Source organism: Solea senegalensis, linkage group LG21 (assembly GCF_019176455.1).
Source record: "Solea senegalensis isolate Sse05_10M linkage group LG21, IFAPA_SoseM_1, whole genome shotgun sequence".
Taxonomy (NCBI): domain Eukaryota; kingdom Metazoa; phylum Chordata; class Actinopteri; order Pleuronectiformes; family Soleidae; genus Solea; species Solea senegalensis.
This window is the reverse complement of record NC_058040.1, coordinates 5,861,644-5,887,683: the sequence shown is the minus strand read 5'-3', so window position 1 is coordinate 5,887,683 and position 26,040 is coordinate 5,861,644. Positions and strand designations below refer to the sequence as shown.

Sequence of the window (26,040 nt, the reverse complement as noted above, 5' to 3'; positions counted from 1 at the left end):
ATGTACAATATGTGCACACATGTGCACACATGTTTACATGCCACGAGAAAGGCATAGGGTGACCGCATTTCCTGTAAGGCTGGCTGGGTCAAAAAGTGAATGGAAAATTTGGCAACGGTCCATGTAAACAAAGGAATATCAGATTTAGACTCGGATTCAGACCGTCCTAGCTGGAGCTGAACCTCCAAGTGGAAATTTTCAAGAGGTCAGGCACCGACGCCATGTGTCTGCGAATGCATTTATCCTCCTGCTTCCTGCACTTGTTTGTCAAGAGGACACTTACAAAAACGTGAAATACTCATATTTGTGTGCGTTTGTATTGCTCTGTCACAGCAACAGCCCGTCAGCACACCTCGAAACAATGTTATATGTGCCATGCAGTGTGGCACATATAAGTGTCTCCTTCTAGTGGTCATTTGATGATGTGCAACATGTGATGTGTAGTGTGGACCAATATTCCAAAGAGATGCTTTGGTGATTTTTACCATGTACAGTGTGTGCTGTATTACACGCTAGCATTTTAAAGCTGCACTTGGTGATTTTTGTTGTTTATTTATTATGATTTATTGTTATTGATGAAGGGGAAACAATGCAACATTATTTGTATACTGTGTCCTTCATCTGAAGACGAGCTCTGTCAAACAAAACCTGACTGAGGGAGCATTTCTGTGTATACAGAGACAGTTGGGGCAAGAAGTGTTTATCCCCTAAAACTGCTGATAAATCAGGGTTTTTTTTAACCGTTGCCTTCGTCTGTCTTGACATAAAACGAATCACTTCCTGCGTGCAGCACGGGAATGTCATGGAGCAAAAGGAGATCCAAACACATCCGTACTTAGAAACACAGAGACATGTGCAGCTGACAATGGTTTGAATGTATTGGACACTTGTTCATGTTCAAAAGTTACTCACTACATTTTTAAACATGCTGTATGAAGGTGTCAGCCAGAGAGACTGAATGTGTGACTGAATAAGAAGAGAGATGCTGTGTTCAGTCAGATGACAGCGCTACAGGATGGTTTACAGGAACTCTTGGCTTGGTACTCTGGTGCTGTGGTTTTGGAAAATGGGACAACAGGAATCGGTCCTCACTGTGCCCTTCTGTTTTTATTTATTTTGTTTTTTTTCTCCCCCGCTTTCTGTTCCCCATTTTTCCTCTACCTCTATCAGTCTATGAAAGACTGTGGCCACCTTTGATTTAGTTTCCTTGTGCTCTTTGTTGGTGGGATGAGTTGCTGTAGTCAGCAGAATCTTTCGAAAAAGCACTTTGTCAGGCTGTCTCCAGTGTTATAGTCTGCAGCGCAGGCAGAGGAAGAGACCTGCTATCTGACTCACTCAGGAAGGCATTTATATCCTCAACAAGCCGCGATCCTGGCACGGCCTCCTCTGCATAATTTCTCTGTGAACATGGCTAGTGGAAACTCTGATCCCTTGGCAGGAGAACAGACTGATTCCTTTCATACGGCACCGGACTTGTCTGTCGGTGCTGTTAGTGTTATGCGTTTCGTTTTTGTTTTGTTTTGTTTAACTTTGCCGAAATACTCCACTTGACATTCTCACACCGACAGAAATGTCTTTCTGCTGTTTTGTGCTCTCTCTTTTCAAGTCAACTCACTTCTGATGTCTTGTGTTTGTCTCTTTAGGGACAAAAAGGTTACCCGGGTCCACCTGGACTCCCTGGAGAGCCTGTAAGTATATTTCCCCATTTCATCAATAGTGTTTTTCATGGCTTTGATACTAAAAGTGGTTCTCCTGTGTGCTTCTGCTTTTCTTCACACGCTTATAAACAACACACTTCAGAAAATTCCATATTTTGCAACTCATGCCAAGATAAAGTCATTGCACAGTAAAGAAAATACACTTCTTTTACCTCATGGTTTCTTGCTTACATACACAGTATATTACATCCCTTTACCTGACGCTCACCTCATCAACTGATCTTCATACACGCATACACATTGGCTTTCATGACTCCATAATGGCCCTAAACCTTCATATTCTCACTTCTCACCTCAAACGTCAAACCCCCAGTTATCATCCACTCCCAGGTCATTTAACTTCACGCTTTGTGTTTCTGGATGGACAGATATGTGGTCAAAGCGTTGTGCTTCAGCTATGCTCTCCAGGATATCAGAGAGCGATGCCAAACGGAGAGAAAATAGAGAGAAAAGAACCAGCAACAAGCCAACTAGGCCAACAGTGACATTCTCTGACTCACTCTCATTACACTGCAGCTTTGTAGAAAGCTTTTCTTTGTCTGACTTTGCTGCCCGGGGACCTGCCGCTTGACGTTCGCTGTTCAGTCTCCTAAAGTCTTTTACAACTGGTTCTATGTTGTTCCTGGGCATGTATTTCATTTCTCTTACACTTTGTCTCCCTCTGTCTTTCCCTCTTACTTCAAACTGGGGGAATCACTTCAATGAACTTCTTTATTTGCTGCTACAAGTGGGAGGAGCCATGACTCGGTCTGTTTATTCAAACCTTGCACGACTATTTCAAGCCTGGAGGATCCAGCCTCACGGCCGGAGCTATTTACAGTTGGACTGGGTCATACTACTCTTGCTATTAAACAAATGTCTTAGTCATGGAAAGCAGAGTGGAACATTCTCCTCATTGTCACATAGTTTAAAATAAGTCCCCGTTCTCTGAGTGACGTTACCAGTGGATGGAAATCCCGAACTACTCATGATGGAGAAGGAGTACCGTTTCTCTCTCACCACCATGTCCTTCCACTTCGTTCATCCTTGAACGCCCCCCTTTTTCCCACAGAGCTGGTGCTGCTGATCGCAGTCCTGGCCTCCAGTTTGAATCACCGCTGCACCAAAAGACTCTGAGTAATAAGCACAACTGTTTGGCAGCGTGGCCTCTCCAGCCACTGAGAGCATAAGCCAGCTGGTGTGCATAAAGTGTTGATGATTCTTTGATACTGTAATACACCGTGGGGCCGTGCTCAGAGACGCCTCCTCTATGCAGCCAGTTAAAGGTCCAGAAGCCACTTAGCCGGATTCTTGCGTGGTTGTAACTGGCTGCATTATGCACTGTGTTTGCCCTAGAGAGGGAACAGCACGCAGTACGCAAGGCTGCACGTCCGGAGTGTGTCAAAGGAAGTTATACATGAACACTTGTGCTCTGCGAGTTATGGATACAACCCGTGTGTGTGTGTGTGTGTGTGTGTGTGTGTGTGTGTGTGTGTGTGTGTGTGTGTGTGTGTGTGTGTGTGTGTGTGTGTGTGTGTGTGTGTGTGTGTGTAGCCCCATGGGTCAATACACAGCCCACATCTTAAAAGGATGTTAGTCTTTTAGCAATAAGCATGATTCCTGATATAAAGGCAGTCATGTTCAGTAGGAATGGGTGATATTCTGTACAGTTTTGGAATGTAACTAAGGACATTAAAGGCATAGTCCGGATTTTAGACTGGATGCAACTTTAATTCATTGAGCGCATCTTCAGTTCAGAGCGGAGAAAAGTAGTGCCTCGGTGGAGTGAGCTGGGGTCACAGAACGAATGGGTTTTGAACTTCAAACATGCATGCATATGTTATGTTAACACGTTTGAACAATCAAACTGCTGTCCATCAGAATGTCAGATCGCGCTATGGATTTGGCACTATCTTCTGGCCCGTATCACTACGCCACGCAAGTCACAAGTCACAGTGTGTCACATTTGAGAAGCTAATTTCCTCACTACATAATTATGTTACTATTAACATTTGGTGGTTAAATGATAAAAAATTGATGAAATATAGAAATTTGCTATAAAATCAACCTCAACATGATGAACTAGTACACTAGTACACTAGCACTAGTACAATGCAACTTAATCATCATAACAATTAATTATTCATACAGAAATTTGTTATACTGTTATATACTTTCTTTGTTATGACTTACAGGCCAAGCCCAGTATAAAGACATCAGAGGGAAGAAGGAAATATTTGATACTTTAGTTTTTTCATTTGATTTTGTGTGTTTATTATTAATGGACAACGATAATTGCCCTTTGCTGCACCTTCTGCTGCCAAAGCTCTCTCTGTAAAACAAAACCATATAAGACAATACGACAACAATTCCCATGATCCCACTCTGCTCCTTGACGTCATCACATAATGTCTTGTGTTTTGATAAAGAGTCTTCTTGTGTGGCAGAAAGTATTAATCGTACTTTTTTATTATTTGTACTGTTTTGAATTCACTTATATTGCCATATTCTTACATTGTGATGATTCTACTTCCTATTAGAATACAACCAGTTGCATTAGAGGGAAGTCTCTGTGTGTTTGTATGGTTTATTCAGGCTTTCACCACCTTGTACATCCTAAATATTGGAACAACAAAACAAAACTTCATAAATGTACACAACACAAATGTCTACTACAAGACAAACCACAGTCAAGCTCATTCATCTCCTCGTTATTCATCCCGTCTCTGAAACTGCCTTGTCTGCATGTTTGTGGTCCTATGATTTTTGACCTCTCTCTCTCTCTCTCTTTCTCACCTCACCCACCCTCCCTCACTTTCTTTCCTGCAGGGAGAGCAAGGTCCAGTTGGAAGCCCAGGTGCCAAAGGTTATCCTGGCAGGCAGGTGCAGTAAATCCTCTGCTGTGACTGGTACAGTTCTTGTTAGGGCCACAGTGATGGCAGAAAGCCAAGTGGAATTATGTTATGTTGAACAGCTGACTTGAGGGAAATGTCTGGGTAAATACTGTACGGAGGAATACTGGAATATTTTAAAAGATCAAGCGGTCCAAGAAAACAAATTCACAAGCTTCAGCCACACAAAAATTACCATGAAGCTGAAAAGTACCTGTTATTGTACAGTGTCTTTACATTGTATGATACAGGTAACAATTTTCAATTCATAGAATTAAAAAAAGTTGACTATAGTATCACATAAAAGTTGGGGTTCTTGTCTTGCTGCTAAATATCACTTGTACACATTAACCATTTATGTAGGCATACCTTAATGCAGGTATAGATCATTGTTGAGATGCTTTAAATTGTGTCTTTGTTTTTTAGGGTTTACCAGGGCCTGTAGGACCGATGGGGCCTAAAGGCGTTCGGGTAAGTCAACTCAACTTTTGAAATAACTTGGAAGTTGAAATTACTAACAATGCTGCTTTGACAGGACCGGTGAATATATTTATAGGCCAGGGTGTGCAGCCGGTCAACTTACTGACACTTGCACAGGAGCGTGTAGATGCGGCGACATAGCAGTGCATGTGTGTGTGTATGAGGGCAGGTGTGCACCAACATCCACCTCTGCACACACAAACACATTCATACACACTCACGCCACCAGTGCGAGCCACTGTTAATAGTGTGCTAAATGTGGGAAGCCTTTATTTGTAATGTCAACATTGTGTATTACACAAACAAAGAAACACACACGCACGGATACGAGCACTGATTATTTTTATGTTGGGTTCCAATAAAGGTTCTTTATCAGTTCCTCTCCCCTGCCCCTCTCCCCTGCCCCCACTGGCTGGAATTTCCTGTTTAAGCTCCGTATGAGGCCCTGCTGTGTTAAGGAGACATTCTAGTCATCTCTCCCTCTCGCCACCTTTCCACATATTCTTCTCTCTCCTTTGCAGTGTACTCCATATTGTGTACATGTTGACCTTCCCGTCCCATACTGCACTGTATCTAGCATGTCAGCTGTTCCTCTCGTGTTCATCTGTTGTGGTGTTTGTGCTTGTGTTTTCCTTTTTGTCTGTGTCTCCCCCCTGTACTGACAGCCCAGTGTGAGGTCCTGGCTATCTTCAGAGATCCCTGGCGTGAGGGTATGTGCCCTTGGACTACATCGTGGAAGCCAGCACCATGCAGTCCATGGGCATATACACTTGCCTCATGGCTTGGTTCTTCATGGAAGCCCCACCATATCCATGCTGGACAGTCGGAATCACAGCCCCAGAGCCAATGGGAATTGTTGTTCTTCCAGTTGTTTTTACAGCACCCGAATACTCACGTCCCGTATTCCTCCTCTCCCCTGTCTCCCATCTTTCTGTTACCTCTCCTCACCTGCAGGGTTTCATTGGAATCCCGGGGCTTTTTGGTCTTCCTGGGCCTGATGGCGAAAGAGTGAGTTTTCGTCAATTGTACAGTAACCCACTAAACCCAGCTAATGCTCCTTTGAAATGACTAGGGCTCGGTATCGACCTTGAATCCTTCTGTGGTACTGACCAAACCTCGGGCTGTATATCGAACATTTTTGTGGTATCGAGTGGGTATTGAACTTCCTCTGCATTGCATAATGTTGAAAATGGGTCATAGTTTGATTTTGGTACCTAAGGAGTTAATCTCATCAGCATCAGTGATCTGTCTCTTTTGACTAATACCCAGCCCTACAAATGACAACAGGGCATCTACTGCTATTTCATTCAGCGGTCCTGTTGTTGTTATTTTAAGGGGGAACAGTCCCCAGTTGTGCAAGATGCTGCTGCATGAAGCAGCGTGGGAGTATTGATGACTCATACGATAAAAGCTCCCTCTCAGAGCCTTTGAACTGCTTGAACCCTCCAAGGCCCCCACCCCCCCCATCCCCTCCCCTCCCTCCTTCTGTGCAGCCTCTAAAACACGGAGTATTTAACCCACTTGTGGCATGCTCCAGGTGGTTGCATCAGCGTTGGGCAGGCTGGCTGTAATCAGGACCCCTCCACAGCCAACCAGCCAAGGACATGGCTCATACAACAGCTTTACACAACAGCCGCGTCTGGCTGTCTTCTCCCAGGAGATGCTGGTGTTTATTTAACAGATATATGTACAAGATGAGGCCCAAATCCCTCATAACTGCATTCACCTGTTCCTCACATCTGTTGTGAAGCAGGGTTTCAGAAATGCTTTCAGCTCAGGCCTTTTAATTGTGTGTTTGGGGATTAAATCAATTATCATGCATTGGTTTTAATCTTTCTCTCCCTCTCTCTCTCTCTCTCTCTCACTCCCTCTCCTGTTTTGATTTCCAGGGAATTGCCGGTGAACCAGGGAAGAAGGGCAAGATGGGTAGGCCGGTAAAGTTTTGTCTCAACATACTTTACAGATAATCTTTCAAAAGTGTGATGAATTGTGCTGGAAGTGTTGACCATGGGTATATCACCTTTTACTAATGGGACACATGTCAAATGTTCTGCTTTATTCTTTTGATTGGAGCTATCAAAGCTACAGGCTCATGACCCCACTCAAATAAGGCAAGGGATTTACATTAGCGTTACAGTGCAGGTGTATTTCAAAGCATTCGTCTGTTTGGATCATATTGAGAGCAAAGAGTCCAACACCTTCACATGTGAAAATTTATAAGGTCTGCATTGACGTCATTGCTCAGTATTTCCATGGCTGCTAGAAGGGTTAACTCTAGCCTGAAGGCTGTGGAGTCCCACCAGCCGCATGTCAGGGTCTTGGATGCAGTAAGAAAAAGGCTTTTGTTGGAGTAAAAAGCTGTACTCCCCCCTCCCCGCCTGAATTCATTGAGCCAATCCATTTGGAGGACGTCACTCAGTCACTTCTGCTGTGTGTGTCGAATGGTGTAGAAAGTCAGTTTGAGAGAGTGCGTCAGAAAAAGTGTGTCACCCCGAAAGTCACCGCTGTGATCATGCTGCAGCTGTTGTTTATTAGCCTTTCAGTAAATAAGGCATTTATAGACTGAGGCATGTAAACACACACAAGACGGCTAATTCTGTAAATCAGACCAATGTTTAGGAAGGAGCTTTTGATGTAGATTTATATTGTGAGGGGATTTCTGTCACATGTTATGCATTGTTACGTTTACATATGCATTCGATTTCTTTGTTTTGTGTTTTGTGTTTTGTGTCGTTTCACAGATTAGACCTGTTGTGACCATAGTTTGGTTTGTTTCTGCAATGCACACATCCTGGAGCAGCTCTGTTTATCAAGGCAGACCTTTATAGTTGTCTTGGAAGTATGACTGGACAACACACATATTATCCTCATTATCATCTGATTTCATACCTCGACCTGGAACATGCACAGACACTTGGAACAGGAAAAAGGTCCTGAACCTGAGCCAGACATTCTCATGGCTGTAACCACAAAACTCTGTCGAGGAAATACACACCATCTACAGTAGAGTGATGAGGGAATTGATATATGTGAAACATCAGGAAACATAAAATGTTTCCCATGTGCAACAGTTCTGCACTTCAACTTAAACCCATTTCTTTTGTTTTTTTGCAAGTTTCAGCTTTGTCTGTCTTTTGTTTTTTAGCTTTTCATTGTTCATTAGTCATAGTTGTTACAGAAACATCCCAGTATCTGAGCATGTCTTCTGCTCGTATGTGATACACATTGAATTAAATGCAGGCTGACATGATGCTAAAGCGTAGACATACGTTGGAGGCTCGTGTAAAGGCGACTCTCCCTAAAAAGCTCAAGTGGTCAAGTGTTTTCCTTGGCAAAGCTAAGTTTCCCACATTTGGCTGTAGTGTGTAAACGCAGCGGTGACAGTTCTATGATTCATCCTTCGGGTCATTTACATGCTCCATTGATTTCTGCTGCACATGTGAACACCAGTGTGTGTTCCCTCACTACAATAAAGTGGCCCACTGTGTAACAGTGACCTTCCAAACCTACTTGAGAAGCCCAGCAGTGAAAGAAAGTACGTTTTTGTTCCACTGAACAGTCACAGGATTGAGTTAGGATCGCTCCATTGACCTGATGGGATATGTCAGTAGATTGAAAAGATATGTAGGCGTGAACATACACAAGGATTTATTATTACTTGAACATTAAATCCACATGACAAAATTGTCCTAGATTGGTTGTCTTAAAAATAAACCATTGAAAATAAACTGCAAACTCAAATACAAAGACCTACAGTTAGTCAGCAGTCTTGAATAAATATACATGCTGTTTATGTAACATCTGCACGCTGACTGAAATAACTGACCTTTTCAGTAATAAGCATTTTGAAACAATATGTGGAGGCCAGAGTAGCAGAACCTAGACATTATGAGCACTTCAGATCGGTCTCGGTTAAAGTCCCTTGACCTGTGTGCATTCTGCAGATGTGGTTTCTCTTTGCACCACCAGCAGCTGTTAGCATCGCTCAGATTTGCGTCCCATTTACTGCTAAACGGACAGAAGAATTACTTGACTTAAAAAGTGCACTCGGGGCTAAGTGGAACAGTTGCCTGCCCACACCCTACAGCTGATAGATGTAATGCTTATAATGATGCCATTACACTCTCATTTTGTACATATTTTAGATTACACTATGTTTAATGTCAGCAATGTTGGACATGACTCTGTGAAATCGTTGTAATTGCTCTGCAATTACAGTAGCAGCACTCGATTGTTTGACAGGTTTGAGCAAATTTGACGAAACGTTTATAGAAAGGATGGTTTACATTTGCATTAGCAGCAACAAAAGGGCATAACATGAACACACCCTCCAACAGAGTTCATTTTTTTTTGGTTGACATTTTACAATGGGGTTCTTTAATTCCCACGATTAAGGAAATGTGATTATGCTGCGTTGCAGTAGTGCTTACAGAGCCAGTGCAACAGAGCGATGCTTGTTTTAGCTTCAATTATGCATGACGTGATTTTGTATATGTGCAACGAGAGGCTCGTATTGATAAACACTCAGAAACATAGCGCCCAAATATGCAGTGCCTTGCACATTTAGAGCATCTTTCAGAATGAGGAACCTGCTCGGCACAAAATAGCAGATACAGTGTAGAGCAGAAACAGAGCAAGTGGTAATACTAGACTTACATTCACTTAGGAGTTACATAGCTAGTTATTAATCTCGCACTGTGTCATTAAAAGTTGATAAAGTGTAATGAATTATATAAAATGTAATGGATACGCTGAATGTACTGGCTGTCTGAGGGTTTTGAGTGTGATTGTTGCTGATGGCGTGCACCTGAACATAAAAGCTTCTCACTGTGTCCTCAGGGGTTTCCGGGGGACTTTGGAGAGAGAGGACCACCTGGACCCGATGGAGAACCAGTATGTCACACACCCTGTCACACACACACACACACACACACGATTTTCACCCTCACACACATAAACGCACACACACTCCCCTGTTGTTTTTAGTACTGTGACATTTTGGCAGTGTCTGTGGGTAAATCATCTGGCAGTCCTGTAGTTTGCCCGCTCTAATTGAATATTTTCTTTTTACTTTGTACACATTTTATCGCCGTATCTTGTTTCATCCTATCTCGTTCTGTGTTGCACATTTTGTAAGTTTCACTTGGCGCCCATTTGCATTGATGTGAACGGGGGCAGCTGGCTGGTTTGGCTCCCAAATGCAACCTTTCCCATCCACCTCTGTAAACTGGCCACCAGCATACACCAAATACACCATTTTAATAGGAAGTGATACCCAAGAATAATAAATTATGTAATAGGATGTCATCTTGACTAATTATTCCTACTTAAGCACCAGTAGATCAACAAACAGTCTGTTAAATATTTCTGTCCACGTGGAAGAAATCAGAGTGATTAAAGAATTTTCTACAATTTTTAGATATTCAGCCAGATTGAAAAGCCCTTTAATAAAAACAAACACATACGTATGCTCCTCTTTAACTAACTCACAAATAAACAGGCTCTGAGTTTGTCACTGAGGAAACTGAACTCTAAATGAATCCTTTCTTAGACTTGCTGTGATGCCGAATTTTTGTTACTTATACACTGAATGTTTGTGTATATTTAGAATAATCTGATCATGCCAGATTATATACTGTATTTATGATACACATTCTTCTGCTCCACATGAGCCACTCTTAATTTTTTTCTTGTGGTTCCTCCTTATCTGCAAAAAAAGAGCACACCAGGGAAAAGTCTCTGAAAGGGAGACGGCTCATTTTTAATTTATTTTTTTTATTTTTTATTTTTTTAAAAAGGAGGAAATCCTGCTTTAATCTTAAACAAGCAAACATCTTCAGTCCTACTCACTGCTCTTTTATGAAGAGTATATCTCCACTATCTCCATTTAACCATTCATTAACCATTATAATGGTGCCAGAGGAAAAGCCTGGAATCATAAAGATTGTCTTCAAACAAAGAATGTTTATACAAATTTATTATAGATATGTCTCATTCTCAGTCTGGGGATCATCATAGACTCTATGATGTATCCTCTTGACCCAAAAATATCTGTAATAATTCATCTTTACCAACATGTCGATCGAAAAAAAAAACACTCTAAGGGCAATGGACTTCCATCCCCTCCACCTTCACCTTAATCTCACACACACACACACACACACGTGCATACAGCCCCCACTCATAAGCTGCAGTGAACACTGAGCCACTCTTCTGAGCATGTTTGTTTAAAAAAGAGCCAATAACCCCAGAAACTTGCTCCGTCCACCTCTCCCTTCATCTCACTTTCTCTCCTCCTTTCTGACTAGGGTGACATGGGAGCCCCTGGTCCAAACGGAGTCCTTGGACTGATTGTGAGTAACACTTTGTGCATTTCAGTGTGTGTCGTTTGTGTGTGCTCTCCTACATTGTAAACAGTGTGTGTTCCTAGACATGCATTCCATAAATACTTAACTGTAAAGACTACTGAGTTTAAATGTAAAATCAAATGCCTGGTTGAAATTGAAAAACGGGCTCTCGGTTAGCTCTCATCATCGTTTACTGTGCACTGCCAGTCATCTAATGGAGAGCTAACCACTCTCTGTAACCACTCTTCTTAAACCACTGTAGTGATTGTCGTGACTCAGAAGATAGAAGATAGTCATTTTGCCATGACTCTAGTGTGCAGTTTGTCTTTTTTTAACCTCTTATGAGAGGAGAAGTGACAGTAATTTCTTATCGCCAACACAGACCTTAACGAGGCGTCCTGTTTTCTTTTTGAATCCCTTTCTCATTAACTATTTCTGAGTAGAGACTCCCATCCCCACCCACCTATCACCTTGTCCTCCATGTCTGCCCAGCCCAACAGCCACATAATTGGCTCTGATTATAATGTCTCCCTGGTTTCTCTTGTCGTGTCCCGTCTTCGCCCCGTCGCTGCTCCTGCTCCTCCCAGTCTATTCTAGGCCACCGGCGGTGGTAGTGGCCCTGTAATTGGAGGACTCTGATTACAGCTCTACACTGAGCTCCGTGTCCTCCGCATCCATCCGACCAGACAGTTTAATGTACAGTGCACACCAGCAGCACCGAGCTGCGCTAGATATAAATACATAAGTAAGCTTCTCACAGGACTGCGGGCCTCAGTCAAGGCAGAGCAGTGCTGAAAAGGGGAAAGAGTTAACATGTAGACAGTCTAGAATGATAAGTAAATGTTGTCTAAGCCCCACACACACACAGTTCTCTGCTTTAAAGCTACAGGGCGTAACTTATGGTGATTTTTGTTGTTGTTGTATTCTGCCTAAGTCTGTGTATGTTCCTTCCTTCATTTGAAAATGATCTGTCAAGCTTAACTATCAGCCCTGACTGAGGGCGCTTTTATGTGTACAGCAGCAGCACGAGGTAGATGAAGACAAAAAGCATTTTTTATCCCATCAAACTGCTGAATGACCAGGTTTTTTAGCAGTAGAATTCTTTTCTGAAACCTAAGTGAGTGCTTCAGACAAACTCCATCCCATAGGCATTTATATGTTAGTGCAGACTGACTGTGTTTGCCTGCAGTGTGTACATCCACCATGTAAACAAATGCGACATGGAAACTCTGTTTTTTGAATTTACCTGATTCTGATGCATTGCTTTTGTATTTGATCATTTAAATTCATTTCGTACCCTGTGACAGAAAATGATAGACAATTATAATATTTAATTGTACTGGTAACATTCCATGAAGTTACTAAAATGCATTAGGTTGCTAATTCTCTGACAAAAGGAAGCAGACAAGAATCATCCTCTCCTGGTGGATGGTAGCAACGTAAAGTCATTCTCCAGCAGTCAATGCGGCATATGTGTATCAGTTGATGCCCCAACCTGTGTGCAGCGTGTGTCTTTCTTGGCATAAAATAAATCTCTTCCTGTGTGCGGCGCTGGGATGTTGCTGGGCAAAATGAGATCTAAACACAGCTATACTGAGAAACACGGAGAGAGCCATAAAAGTCTGGACTGGGGCAGGCATGGATGACAATTCCCACATTAAAAGGTGCAATATATTGACTGCAAAATACAGATTCATTCATTTTCCTGATCTGGATGAGTTAGCAGCAAATATGTAGTTGGCTGAGAGAGCGAACTATCAGTGGGCCTTCTAGAAGTCTGCAGACGTCTTAAAGGCTTTAGTCACGCCTTCGGAAAACTGCAGAAGAATCTTGTCAACCTCTCGATACAAAATGAACTTGTGAATAATTCATGCGGTTTAAAACAATAAAACCCTGTGTCACTTGAGTCAGGCTTTGCAAGCAGGAAAGGCAGAGCTGCAGAAAATAAAAATAAGATAACCACGAGCAGCCTGTGATGTGGAGAGGACATCACAATAGTGCCACAATGTTGCCTCTCTGTCTTTCTTTTCTCTCTGCCTGTTTTTCACACTCTGACCAAAAAACAAAAAAAACAGATGATCCGTTAAAGTATTTGATTGGCCTGAATAACTGATCCTTAATAAAATACAGTTTCCTTTTGCCTTCAGGGCTACAATGCTTTTTTTTGTCTGTCTCCTGCTCTCAGCAGTGGAGCCCAGAGCTGGTTCAGTGAATTATTTGGAGCTTTTATTCAGCAAAGGACTTTTTTAACTTCAAACTACAAGATCTATTCCTTATCTCCAAAGTTATCATCGATCATATTGTCCATTTTTTTGTGTTGTGTGCAATATAATCATCATCATCATATGAATAATCTGGAAGGAAGACAAGGAGTGTGTGTCAGCACTTGTGCATATACCATGAGTGAATTTTATTTGGTCTGTGTCCTGACTCCAGGGTGATATGGGACCTCTGGGAGAGATGGGCCCTCCAGGACCGAATGGACTGAAGGTAATCTCACAAGTAGACATAATGGAAACTGTACCGTCTCTCTTTTATTTAAAAAAAAAAAAACTGTCTACTCAATTAGTGAATGATATAAAACAATACAATGGTTGATAAGTGAGTTCCTGATTAAAAAAGGATGGTGGGACTGAATCAGGTTCTTGGGCTTTTTAACTAACCCATCTGTCGCTGCTTGTTTCAGGGGGTGCCCGGAAATCAAGGAGAACCCGGACTGAAAGGTGATAAGGTGATCTGAATATTCCTGTTATTGGCCTGGTTTTGAGCAGCATGTGATTAAAAAAAAATGTACCTCTTTGCATCCTTCAGCAGCCGTCATTGTGCTACCTTTAGACTTAGAGCATGTTTGCATGAGGAGCCACTCTCAACCAGACTTACTGTATATAAACCTCTGATGGTTGTTGTTAGTTTTATACAGCATGATATTTTCCAGGTTTCCCTGGTAACCACCAATATTAAAAAACTCCTCTGTCATTTTCATGAAATCCGCTGTAATTGCAGTTTTCCCAATAGAGGGACTATTACAGGAATATCTGATATGTAAAAGAAAGCTAACCCACCGTTGATTTCTATGTAGTTTAAGACTGGACGTAGTTAACTTGAGCTAGACTAGTTTCTGTATTACTAAAAAATGATAAATACAAAACTAATAAAGTTGTCATAATCTCAAATAATATGAACAATGTCTCAATACTGGGGATATTAAAATGGGGTCACTGTGCCTTTCTGAGATATCTTTGGAGAGTTCCACCTGAGGGCACCTGAGCTTCTTTTCAAGAGTAACAAAAATTAAAAGACCCACGATCCTACAAGTTTAAGCAGATGGCAACACAGTCGATTTCACATTAGCACATTAGAGGAAGGACCTGATAAGACATGCATCATATCAATTAAGTTACATGAACTACAATAAAGTGTATAAACATACCTCAACACCTCAATTCTGTACCAGTGCAAATTTAAAACTTGCTAATTGAGACAGACTGGTACAACATAAAAAAGGTGCGAAATTTAGCAACATTCATTCAACATTGCTTTCTGTCAAATGAACATAATTTCACTGATATTTGACACTCTAGACCTTTCATTTAATGATTTAAAACTGTTGTGTTAATGTGCAACTGAGTTGGAAGTTACATTTCTCCCTAATGTTTTTTTTTCCTTTTGTCTCCCTTTCTGTCCATATGTCGTCCATCTTCCCCCGTGTGTCCACCTCCTCCTCTTCCCATCAGGGTGAAATTGGGATTCCTGGAGCACAAGGGGATATCGGGTACAAAGGAGACAAGGTAGCTCACCAGCGCATACTTACACATCCTTTTCCCTCATCAATCCCTTCCCCGCATGCTTCCTCCAGCACACGCACACTTAGACACACGGCCTTTGTTGTAGAACTGCCTTTCCAAAATGACTTGGCCAGATGTGCACCATCCAGCTTATGGAAATTCTTTTGTTAACAATCATTTGTCTGTGTGTAAGCAAAAATCAAATCCTTGTAGAATCATAGAACTATCTTCCCGAGAGATTACAGAACCCCGGTCCATGTCTAATGCCTGTTACACTTGAAAATAAATCAGAGTTCTGCTTTTTGCTTTTTCAATATTGTCTTAGTTTTTATATGTTGTGTTTGTGTTGGACAGGGCATCCAAGGAACTCCAGGGTTACCAGGCATCCGTGGAAAACCAGGACCACAGGTAGGGTCTGGCTCTTTAGCTTCAGAGGTTCTGACTACAGCCAGCTTGCTTAGCTCTGCATTAAGACTGGAAATAGGTGAAACAACTAGCCTGTTTCCGTCCAAAGGCAACAAATCCTATTTGCCTGGACCATATATATATATATATATGTATATATATATATATATACACATATATATATATATATATATATAACAAGTTGTGGCTTTATATGCTGTTCATGCAGGAGGATTTCTTCGCTGATCACATTGTTTCCTAAAGTTCTGACTGCCAACAGTAGAGACTGAATGAAATCACTGCTCTTAACCAAGAAAAACAATGACAAAGAAACCCACCCAAATGCCATCATCACTGTCATGTGTTGAGTTTACTGACTGTATGCAGATACCTACAGTAATATGAGGCGGGTTTTGCAACTTTTGGCTGGCTGTTGCCCCCTGTTTCCAGCCTCTGTGTTACAAAAAGTCAACCAGCAGCTGTCTAGTATATATCCTGACATGTATTGGATAAAATTGCTAATGGTGTAACTCCTCTCATCACACTCTCAACACATGAGTGAGTTACTGTATTTCCCCAAATCTTTTTCATATGTTTTCGTTTTTGTTATTTTGTTACAGGGCAAGCAAGGGGAGAGAGGGCCTGATGGTGCATCTGGACCTGCAGGCCCTGAGGTTTGTTGTTTTATATGTATTGGATTTATTTAAAATGTGTGCCTGTTTTACAAAGAGACAATCAAATCAGTTTTTCATTAATCACGACAGGGCTTTCCTGGCGACATGGGACCGCCAGGAGAGAACGGCCTTGAAGGACCAAAGGTGAGTAAAACGATCATCTTCCAACCATTTGCATGTGTTTTAAAATATTTAAACAAGAGTATGCTAACAGTAACAATGCAATGTTGATATTTTTAATACATAACCATGTTCATTATCATATAAAGTAATAAATGATCAAATACAGCTGCTGTCATCAACAAATGTGACCTTGCGATGGCGCTAGTTGAAAGGTCAAAGACTCAAAAAAGTATTCTTCCTCCTGGAATAATGAATGTCTGTATATATTTTCAAGGTAATTTTTCCATTAGTTGTTCAGATAGTTCAGTGTGGACCACAGTGGTGAACCGAGTCACTTACAAACCAACACTGCTTTCCTCAGAGCCGTGCCACCACAACCATGGCTATAAACAAATGTGTAAATACAACAGTTGCCTTCACACACTCGCATTCATTTTTCATGTTTTTTCCCTTCCAGGGGAAACTAGGGGCCAGAGGTTTACCAGGACCTCGTGGGTTGCCTGGCTTGGAGGTAAGACAGCATTCACATCAGAACAACCATAAAGTGCCAAAATGCATTAAAGGTTTTATGGCACAATATTTTTTTTCTTTGCTGAGGGCTGCTCTTTGTCCCTAAACATAATTTATCCTAAAGTCAATATCATCTGTTTCCAGGGAGATGAGGGCCCGATAGGACCAGCAGGCCCAACAGGACTGGAAGTGAGTAATTAGACAAACACCTGATGTTTCCTGGCTGATTGATGATTACAAGGAATGCCCTAACACATTATGCTTGGATGCAGCCTATCCATGCTTCTCTGTTTGACACCTGATGCATTATGTGAGTGTTTCCTCCTTAAGAGACAAATGCAGCTATTGTACATTGTACCATCATTTTCGACAAATGACTGAGATGTATCATGATGAGCGTAAATACACTCAAAGCAAATACAAATCTGCATCAGAAGCTGGAGAATAAAGAGTCTAGTGAATGTTGACTGTTTTTTTACAAGCTTTTATAAGCTTTTTTTAAGGCAGCCAAGACCCAAAACCACTCTTAACCTTCTGCTTGTGTGCATCAAAGCAGCATAACATAGAAAGCATATTATGCATGTAGGAAGTCTATGCGTGTATTTTTGTAGTGCAAAACAATCAAACCATCCATTGTGTGCATCATTGTGGTTTTGGACATCCTCTGTGTATCTGTGGCAAACTCAAACTTCAGAGAGAGAGCGAGAGAGAGAGAGAGGGAGAAGGGGGGGTAGAAACGTCTCTTATTGTATGGAAACACAACTGCAGTATGACATTAAACTCCATGGGTATGACTCACAGCAGACGGAACCAGTTCACTGCCTTGTTGCAAAACAAAGGAACTCTCGCAGCCTCGTCTGATTTAACTCTAATAGAGGAGGACATAGAATGAGTGACATCAGCCTGCTGTTAACAACATGACTGAACCTAAATCGTGTAGTGTGCTTTAGGTCACAGCCACTTGGACGGTATATACAGCATCTCCAAGTTGATTGTCCTACAGTAAGAGTTAAACTAAAATGTCTTTAAGACAACAAAGTGGGTCATCCTTGTGGTTTTCTCTTGGTTTGCTTTGAAGACACTCAGTTTCATTGAGGTCGATATACCTCCATCTCTGGATGATTGTCCTCTAAAAACAAAGGACTGCATGCAACCCCTGTATTTAGCCACTAGGTGGTGTTAACAGCCATCACCATGTTTGTAGATGGTAAGATTTAAGGGCTTGAGGCAGAGACAGATTTGTTGACTTAATTTATTTGTGCTTTCTTTTTTTTGCTCTGTCCTAGATGTTAGTACATGTTTGTTCCTTGCTTCTAGTCATCGTGAACCTTCTCTCACTCCTGACTGTATTCCTGAACTCCCCACCTCCCGTCCTCTCACATGTCTTCTTCCCTGACCCTCCTCTCTTCCATCTGTCTGAGGGGAAGTGGTGTATGACTCCTTCAGGAGCGGTGATTGATCTCTGGCCAGGTGCCATGGAGATCCTTCCACCTACTCCTCCACCTCATACGCCTCCTCAAACAGCTGTCTTTTAACTTTTTTTTCACTGCCCTCCTCGGGTTGCTGACACCATTGTTGTATTCCACTCAATTTTTACCATCTCCCCCACACTCATGGAGCAGTTTCTCTTTTTTATTTTCTTTTTTTTTTGCCCAGGTTAATGTGGTCATTCAGACATAAATCTAGATCAGGTGATAAGAAGTCACAAATCCTGGTCAGCTCATATTAATTCTCATGTTACGACAAAAATCTGCTTTTAGTGTTACTCCTAGTAAAATACCGGGTTATGCTGCTCTTTCTTTTCGAAGCTGCCAACTTTCTGGGTTAAAACATTGGAACTGTTGAGTCATTCGGTGTTTCGGAGGTTGCTGTAGATATTTCTGACCTAGAGTTATAGCTTGTAAAAAAAGCTCTTAGAACCCCATCTTAAGCCTGGGAATTACTATCTGTCCAAGAGGAACATTATTGTCGTACACTTTCACAGCCTGCCAGAACGTCAGAATTACCTGTCCATATTTCTGCAGCATGTCACTGCAACAGCTGCAGACTTGCTCTCACTCCAAACTGTTATTTCATAGTATTCACTGAGCATTATGTGATGATGAATGTTAATGATGCGTTAAGTTCATGTCTGTCATTCACTTTGCATCACTGTGTGCTATGACCTGTTTCAGGGAAGAATGGGCAGAAAGGGATTTCCTGGGAAGGTTGGGCCAGAGGGATTGAAGGTGAATAAAAAAAATTAAGTACATGCACATTTTCAAACAGTAAATGAGGATAAGAAGTTGTTCTTTGTGAACAAATGACAGAAATGTATTTGTCTCTGAAGGGGGAGTCTGGTGTCGCAGGAAATGTTGGACTCATGGGAGAAAGAGTAAGAAAACCTGACACTTTTTGGAAATCTTTTATCTAAATGTCTACATGTTCATCCATTCAACGTCAATTCTCTGTATTTCAGGGCTTGGTGGGTTTCATCGGACCTGTAGGAGAGGCGGGACTGGCAGGAGAGAAGGTAAACCCTTATAAACCCTTGCTCCAATGTTGTGAATTCATTTTTAGATGCTAACTCATCAGGTGATTTTAAAGACTGAATGTCGCGTGTGTTGTCAGGGCGACCGAGGGGAGATGGGCCTTCCTGGACCACCTGGAGAAAAGGGAATAACGGTAAGATGTAATGAGAATGACATCACTGAGGGGTTTAAGTTTGATAAAGAACACATTTTGAAAATAGTACAACACAGCTTATACAGTTTCTACTCTGTCATGAAGATATTCTCAAAAAAAAAATAAAAATGAGCATCTTAAATTAAACTGTGCATCTTATTCCCATGGGAATATACTGATGTGATGTGTCAGCGCACGTCAGGAAAAGAGGATGACTTGATGAGTACTATGTTTTCTGTGGAATGCTTTGGCAAGTATGTGGATCATTGTCTATGACTTACTATCTGAACTGCATTTAATGTCCACATGAAGTTATGACAGAAGACTGTATGCAAAATCCACTTCCTTTTTGAAGCCTTGATTTGTGATTTGACCGGCACCATATCAGTTTTTTACCCGTCCCACTCATGTGCTGTAGTTTACTATCTATTTTCTTCTGTATGGGAACATAATTTACAAAATTGACATCATGGTCTATTGATGAAGACTTGTAACTAATGATTGATAGCATTAACGCCTCTGGAAAATGTTTACTGATGTGATAAATCAAGTGAGAAGTTGCCTCATTTTCCCCCTACAACTCCATACAGTACAAGCAGTATTCTTTTTTTCAACTCAACCAGCAGAGTCGCCCCCTGGTGGCTTTCACTTTTCAAGCCGGAAGGGTTCATCTCTTCTAAATATACAGCCCATATCCATGACGGCTCATGCTTAAACACCAGTGCGACTGACATTTGTCCTCAAAGGTTTCGAGTAAGAAAGGAAGTGGACGTTCCATTGACAGAAGTACACACATCACTCTTGCAAGTGCAAGTGGCTTCTCTGTGACACAGCGTATTATCCGACATGACTGCCCTAACGTATTTGACTGACTGCAGTGGACAAGTATTTTGTCGTCACCCTGGCACACACAGAGAGGTTTCCTGCTGGCTGACAGCCTGCCGGATTTCTCTGAGGATTTTACCACACACACACACGCACATGCACATATACACACACTTGTAAGGAAGTTCTCTGTTGGCCCATCCTTTCAATTGCAAAACAGAAACAGACCCTGTGGAAAAGACGGCGTCATACAAACTGAATGGAGCTGACAGGCCGACAGCTACGTACTGTATCGCTACTAAGAGAGAGCTCACACTGCAGGCATTTATGATTTACTCCTGTGGAGTCATGAGATTAGAGCTGCCTACTGTTCTATAAGTTTGCACATTACTTGGATTTTATTGCACTCCGCTGATCTAAGCCGTCAGACTGAAAGTACTCTCCATTATATAGTTAGCCTTTCTCAAATGGCCCGGGCCAAAAGAAAAACAAAAACGTAAATGGAAAAAAAAACGTCCAAAAGCAGTATGTTTTCAGTTATAAAATCATCTCCTCCAGTTCTGTTTATCTCTCTCTTCCCCACATTGTTATTGCTACATTAAATGTGCTTCCCAGGGCACGGAGCATTTAGGCAGATGTATTTTTGTACTTATGTACGTCTGCTTGGGCAGTGAATGAAAAACAATTTCTTTCATAAAAGAAATTTATACTTGTATGTATTGAAGGAAATTCAATTTCAAATTTAGAGACTTTAATTTAAAAGCTTGAGTTCACTGACTGTGTAATAGTTTTGTTCCCAAACCTTTACTCATTGTGTATACTCATTGAGTTCATAAATTGCGTGTTTTTGTGTCACATTTAATCAATTTCCTGTTCCTCTGTGTTTGTGTACATGTTTTAGGGTCACCCAGGGACACCAGGGGAGACTGGACCTGCAGGACCGCTAGGGAGACCAGTAAGGCACCATTCTTTGATCAGAATTTGAACAAGTGCTGTATGAGCTTTAAAAAATGTTTTATTTCATTTTAAATGGTTCTGATCTCCATCATCCCACACACAACAAATACACATACTCCCTGCTTATCTGCGTTGTACGGCACTGCACGCATGTTCTCGTTTGTGTGTATACATCAGCAGTGCAGGTAGTGGTGAAGGCAAGAAGCATTTATTCTGTCAAAAGACCAGAGCAGTAGAATTCACGTTTTTAAACCTTTTCTGGGCCATACTCCAACCTGTTTGCAGTCATCTCATTCTACTAGCGCAATATGGCCGTCGTCTTCATCTGTCTTGGAGCTGATAGGCCTAATCAGCATTGTGTGAACTTTTTTGACCATGGTTTGAATGTAACAGATATGTGTTTATATTCCAAAATCACACACTGCAGTTTTAGATACATACTTGGCAATAAAAACAAGATTCTGATTTTGAGCAGCTCTGCGTAGCTTTCTGTTTACGGAGGATATTTTCGGTAGACAGTGTCTGCTTTGAGCACATGACGCTTTCTCAGAGTATTATAAGACGTGGCAGCCTCCTGCTGAACCTGCATTACCTTCCTGTCAGTCAAAAGCCCAACACCTATAACCAATTAGACGTTGCCTCTGCTACCCCTCTCGTTCCCCCTCACCGGGTCCTTGCCGCTGGTGAAAGGAGGGGGCCGTAGAGCCACCAAAACAAACATCAATACCAGCTCAGAGGTGCAGCAGAACAGGATTCCAGAGCAGGCGCTTTAATTGGCGTGAGTGACAGATTTAACAACAATCCCCATAGTGTCTTCCTAAGGTCAGGCTCCCCCCCCACTCCCCCCATGGGTCAACAACCAGGGGCCTCTGTGCTCTGTCAGTGTAAACCTTTGTTTTATCCTCATTTATTCTGTCCCCGTTCACCTTTTTTCCTTCATCCACCTTTTTTCTTTTGTTTACCAGGGCCCCCCTGGAGTGATCGGGCCAGACGGTACCAGAGGACCCAAAGGCTTGAGGGTAAGGTTGTTTTTGTAGCTTAGGTGTTGACTGGTGCCCTGCACTCAGTTTATTGTAGTTCCCAGCTTTAAGAGCGAATCATAAACTTGTGCAGATGCACATCACTCTTCTGATTTGGTGCTGCTCTGTGTGAGCCCTTATGCTACTGCTGATGTTGAGCTACTGGAAAAAGTGGACTGGGGGAACATAATGAAGTGACTGCCTCTGTACTGACACATGTGCTTAATGGACATGAGCGCTTACATAACATGCTCTCGAGTACACAGTCAAAGAATGAGTCTCTATTTTATCCTTTTTTCAGAAGTCAGTGCTTATTATAACTGCTGGAAAAAGAGCCCCAGTGGTGTTAAACAAACAGGTCATTTTTCATTCTTAAAAAAGTGGAACAATAATAACTTTTACAAAAGACCCGTCTTCAATCTTACTGCATGACATTAGGTGTGGAAAATGTGACCCGTCTTTTGTGTAAGCTGTGTTGGGAGAGGGATTTGCTGAACTGGGAGAAACGCGATTTGGGGCAGGATTAAAAAAAGTTGAGGACTCGCTTCTTTGGGGAGGTGAAAGCTCCAGTCTCATAAAGCAGCATTCATGTAAGCCAGGATAGCAGTGTTTACATCTTTAACACTGACTTATAGTAATGTGTTAAACTAAATATCTCATTTTAATCCATATTACAAGTAGTCAACGTCTGATATAGACATATTCTGAAAGCTTACAGCGTTTTAAAGAGATTGTACCTGTACTGTACTACACTTACAGTTTCACTTTCAGCGCTAATATGATAGCGAACATGATGATATATAAGCCATATCCCAGAAACTTTGAGTTGTCACTTACGTCTTTCCATTTGTGTCGCTCACTGTCACTCCTAAAATTGACGGAGTAAACAGTGTCAGCCTAAGATAAAATGAATGTACTGCAGGTACAGATGCCAGTACAGTTCTACACTCTCACTAAAAGTTAAATTGTGTCCCATGGGAACAATAGGACAATAGCTGTACACCAACAGAAACTTTAGAGCAGATAAGTAATGTTGTTCATAAAATTTGGCCCCTTATAGCCAATCGTTTCTTGACTTCTCACTCCAGAGAGGTTATTAAAGTGGATTCAAAGAGAAGTTTATCACACTAACTAATGATAACAGTGAAGGCTGTGGCTGAAGCAACGATGTGTGATACAGTAAACGATGGCGATGTAATTCCCCCGGGTGACTCGCTTTCTTGTGGAATACAAATCATTCTGACCTTTTTTCAAAAGGTATCTTTTATCACTGTAGGCCAGTGATCCAGCTGGAAAGTGGGATAAAAAAGCTTCTCTATCGAAGGCATCCATAGGAGATGGGCCTCGCTGTGGTTGGCCTGGACACATGCTCATGTCTCCAGCTGTGTTTTCAATTAATACCAATGTCAGCACTTTCCACTGCCAGTAAATCTGTCTGCTGCTTCACGACCTTCTTGGAGTAGTCCAAGCTTAGAAACCTGAGTGAAGCAGGCCAAAAGATACAGAGGCAGCTTTCTTATTGCAGCCACAGACACACACTCACCTGGCACCCAAACAAACACTATTTATCGTTGCTCAGTGTCGTAAATACATCGAAATAAACTCAGTTATTTATTGAAGAGGTCCTGAATTGTCTACCAACATCGAAACCACATGCTGTTTAGGTTAGGAGAGGCAATTTAACATCTGTGGTGATCATGTTACCTATCAGACAATGTCAACTCAATTTCACATCCTACTTGAATAACACATCTCAGAATGAAATGAAACACAACTTACAACCGCATGTCTTTCACATATTAGCTACTTAGCGCGAGGCAGAGGACACAAACACAAACAGTTGGCTTGCTCTCATGGAAACATGGAACTAGATTGTTTACTAAATATTAATGACAAAACTCCAAGTTGGCATTACTCTATCTGGAAAGCGGGTTCTTTTGTCTCTGTCTGTGTTTGATTTGCATCAAACTCGTGGATGTCAGCCATGAGGAATCACCACTCTGACTAATCATCCTTTCTAACGAAATAACTCCCCATCTCGCCTATGTGCTAATGTTTTCCATATTGCGGCGCATCTCAAGCTCATCATTTCTCCCACTCAGCAGTTGCTGGTTATTATTGAGCCTGTTTGAGTAAAATGTCTTTGATTGTTTTGAATTCCTGCTTCTGGTTTTTTTTTCTGTCTTTGCTTGAAAAGAGGGTCAGTTACAAATTGAAAGTAACTCAGCGTGATTAATTGGCTTCGAAGCAGGATATTTGAGTGTTTTTCCTTGGCCCAATGGGGTGAAATATTTTCCCTACACATCGACTAATCAGACTATGTAAACATAACCAGTGGGTAGTAGGTAGCCCAGACAGGAATGTTAATGAGTGCTGTTCATCCAGCTCTATGTATAATAGGCTTATAGCACTTCCAGTGGAGGTGTTCTCCACAGGGAAAACTCCCCACTGTGCCCATTTACACACTACTTGTTATTTGTCACTGTCAAAGTCACTGGTAGCTAAGATTGATAACGGAGTGTCATAAATGATGAGCTGTTGAGGATCTCCTCCTCCTCCTCAGTGTCAGTGATAACATCTTCCTCAGCACAGATGAGAAACGTGTGTGTGTCTGCAGGTGCTGAACAGATGCACTGTACTGCTTCCCCTGCATGACTCCCAATTTATTATCACTGCTCACTGGAGTAGCAGGCCTTTAAGCGCTTTAGATTGATTTTGTTTGACATTTGCGTCCATGTAGTCTAAACTGACTGTTCTGACAGGGAGTGTGTGTGTGTGTGTGTGTTTAGGTGTGAGCAGTTTGTATCTGTGTGCACCTAAACTTTTTTTTACCCAGGTTCTAGTGTTGAGATGATGTAAGTTATCCCAAATAAGAGAAACATTATTTATGAACTTGTGATAGACATGCACTATATGTAAATATAGGCCTTGTGTGATGATCAGTTTTGGTTTTGCTCTACTGTGCAGGCTTTGATTATCTTTCATCTATATTTCCAATTTTGATCGACTTATAGTTTTGGTTATTATGTACTTTTGTGCTTGGATAAAGAATAACTAGCCTGTGTCATTTGTATTATCATTCCAGTTGTATGATTCAATGATGGCATTCTACGCGTTTCTGTAATTTCCTTTTGTATTATTATATGGTTTGTATTGTTTCTTCTATGTCAAACGTGAACCCCAGAAAGAGTTGCCTAATATAATCGAGATCCTACTAAATGAAACTAAACTAAAATACATCACTAGATTTCCCTGCCGCTGTATGCACACCTTCACTTTTCTACGCAACATCTTTCCCTATTTTCCCTAAAAAGTGCGTGTTACAGGTAGTGTCACACGGTCTGTCACATGTGGGTGCTGTTGATGTTTATTTACGGTATGGTGAGGATGTCTGGCTGTATTACAGTGACCTCTGTTGGTGAAAAGACAACTGTCTTGTGTTTCAGGGAGCGATGGGGCCTGATGGTCCAACAGGAGAGACAGGGTTAAAGGGCATGGAGGTAAGAAGCCTGATTTGATTCTGCGAGTTCATCAAAATGTTGTCGTTGATGTATAAAACGTCATTCGTGATATGACACTGCGCAGACACGTGAACAATGAGCACAAAATATCATAAAGTATCATTAGATATTTCCTCTTGCATATGTAATAAATTCTCAAGAG

At 41.6% G+C, this 26,040-nt stretch overlaps 1 protein-coding gene across 1 annotated transcript in view; it reads left to right on the top strand.

Moving 5' to 3' along the window:
- col27a1a (collagen, type XXVII, alpha 1a) overlaps positions 1–26,040 on the top strand; it is a 66,140-nt gene that overhangs the window by 28,066 nt on the left and 12,034 nt on the right. Inside the window, exons 8-29 of the mRNA XM_044012585.1 lie at positions 1,644–1,688; positions 4,527–4,580; positions 5,015–5,059; positions 6,023–6,076; positions 6,958–7,002; positions 9,908–9,961; positions 11,377–11,421; positions 13,852–13,905; positions 14,102–14,146; positions 15,150–15,203; positions 15,555–15,608; positions 16,226–16,279; positions 16,370–16,423; positions 16,860–16,913; positions 17,057–17,101; positions 19,087–19,140; positions 19,242–19,286; positions 19,371–19,424; positions 19,523–19,576; positions 21,303–21,356; positions 22,324–22,377; positions 25,824–25,877. Coding sequence (XP_043868520.1) covers positions 1,644–1,688; positions 4,527–4,580; positions 5,015–5,059; positions 6,023–6,076; positions 6,958–7,002; positions 9,908–9,961; positions 11,377–11,421; positions 13,852–13,905; positions 14,102–14,146; positions 15,150–15,203; positions 15,555–15,608; positions 16,226–16,279; positions 16,370–16,423; positions 16,860–16,913; positions 17,057–17,101; positions 19,087–19,140; positions 19,242–19,286; positions 19,371–19,424; positions 19,523–19,576; positions 21,303–21,356; positions 22,324–22,377; positions 25,824–25,877 — 1,125 coding nt within the window. The remainder of the gene's footprint in view (positions 1–1,643; positions 1,689–4,526; positions 4,581–5,014; positions 5,060–6,022; positions 6,077–6,957; positions 7,003–9,907; positions 9,962–11,376; positions 11,422–13,851; positions 13,906–14,101; positions 14,147–15,149; positions 15,204–15,554; positions 15,609–16,225; positions 16,280–16,369; positions 16,424–16,859; positions 16,914–17,056; positions 17,102–19,086; positions 19,141–19,241; positions 19,287–19,370; positions 19,425–19,522; positions 19,577–21,302; positions 21,357–22,323; positions 22,378–25,823; positions 25,878–26,040) is intronic.